At 35.4% G+C, this 2,028-nt stretch overlaps 1 protein-coding gene across 1 annotated transcript in view; it reads right to left on the reverse strand.

The window, feature by feature from the left end:
- Nucleotides 1-2,028, reverse strand: part of LOC106872704 (COP9 signalosome complex subunit 2) — a 79,980-nt gene that overhangs the window by 6,739 nt on the left and 71,213 nt on the right. Inside the window, exon 12 of the mRNA XM_052970193.1 lies at nucleotides 920-978. Coding sequence (XP_052826153.1) covers nucleotides 920-978 — 59 coding nt within the window. The remainder of the gene's footprint in view (nucleotides 1-919; nucleotides 979-2,028) is intronic.

Consider the following 2,028-nt stretch of genomic DNA (forward strand, 5'->3'; position numbering starts at 1 on the left):
GGCACATAAAAGACACCATTTCGAGCGTGGCCGTTTTCGTGCGGGTGACACGTAAAAGCACCCACTACACTCTCTGAGTGGTTGGCGTTAGGAAGGGCATCCAGCTGTAGAAACTCTGCCAAATCAGACTGGAGCCTGGTGTTGCCATCCGGTTTCACCAGTCCTCAGTCAAATCGTCCAACCCATGCTAGCATGGAAAGCGGACGTTAAACGATGATGATGATGATGATGATGTATGCTTGTTTATAATTATGTCTTAAAATGTTAAAAACTGTTCCTCTCGTGAGTCAGTTGTCGCTATTGTTGTTAAAATGGCAATGTCACAGAAAATTGAAGTTGTCCTTGACTTTAAAGACATTAGGGTGTAACACATTATTTCTCTGAAGGAGAATCTTTTCAAAGTTCTCTTTAGTCAAGGTTAAGATCTAAATACAGCACAGTTAGCTAATAAATAGTGTATATGGAAACTACAGAATAAAGAGCTAAGGAATAAAATTATCATTTACCAGTGCAGAGATGGTTACTCACCATCAAAGTAGAAATAGAGGTATTAACAGAGACTGAAATGTAAGTTACAGTACATTTAGCCCAAGCTCAGGTAAAAACCAATTTTACCTCTATTTCTGACAGCGTACCTAGCAGCACATTTTCTAATGTGCTGTTACTCCATTTTTAGACAGTAGGGTGTGATATAAGGAGATCTGACAATTATTTTTAACATGTTGAATAACTGCATAAAGGCTCTGTAATCAGTGCATTGTGGGGTGGATAACCTGTTTACAACTCTGGTTTATTACTTTGGGACCAAAGATCCAGTGATTTGACGCTCCAATCAATATGCTGCTTCAATCATAGGATCTATTTGTTCAAGGGTTTACTGAAATAAGATCAAGAATGTCTATAAATAATAGAAACTTACTGATCCAGAATACAAGACACCAATAAACTTTCAACTTCTTGTGGCATGATATTCAGTTCCTGAAAATATGAAATAAAATAGAGAATTAAAGATTTCTAACTTTTTTTTACAAGATCACATATTAGTAGAGGACAAATTGTAGAATATTCAATGGAATATATTGATGGTACTTTATCATCAACTCTGGGTAGAATGAAAGACAAAACTCTACCACAAGATTTGAAAAATACAGAATGCAAAAGTATATAAGTATATACTGCAAGGTGTTACATATAGCATCAACTAGTTCTGCCACACTACCACTTCAAAATAATGCCCAATTATTACAAGGCAATACAGACTTGTTTCTAAGGCAACATGAAGGAAATGTTGAGCATAAATGGTAATTACTTTACTGAAATAAGTAAATCATGCAGGAACAATGAATATTTAATCTATAAGTAACTTGACATATTCACTTACAATAGTTGGATGGAAACTAATTGCATTCCTTGAAGAAAACAACTTGCTGAGTGATACTCAGCATGGTTTTCAACCAGGTAGGAGCTACCTGACACAGCTCCTACAGCACTGTCTCTAGGTGTTGAAGCAGTTACTCAACAACTCAAATGTGAACATAATACACCTTGACTTTGCAAAAGCTTTTGATAAAGTTGATCATGGTATGATATGCCACAAAGTGCATGATTTTGACATACTTGAAAAACTTGGAAAGTGGTTAAGTCAATAAATTAATGGAACAGTTGGCCCAATCATTCTCATCAGAGTTTAAAAGCTATGGTAGATTTTCAGATTCTACTGCAAACAAAATTTGAGGAAATGGGATTGTAGATATACACCATGTATATTTTACATATGTTCCAAATTCACTGTCCTGGGAGGTGAAGGTGCCATCAAATGTAGGGGTATGGTAGTGTGTGACAATGTGGCTTTCGAAAGACTAACACTATCTAACAATTGTATTTGCTAGCCAGTCTGTGGTAGAGATGTATTTGAAATAGCTACAAAAAGAAAGAGAGGGAGCAGGGGAAGTCAACTGGTTTATATACACACACATCTATATGTATGTGTGTATATATATATATATATATATATATATATATATATAA

This window comes from Octopus bimaculoides, chromosome 8 (assembly GCF_001194135.2).
Source record: "Octopus bimaculoides isolate UCB-OBI-ISO-001 chromosome 8, ASM119413v2, whole genome shotgun sequence".
Lineage (NCBI taxonomy): Eukaryota > Metazoa > Mollusca > Cephalopoda > Octopoda > Octopodidae > Octopus > Octopus bimaculoides.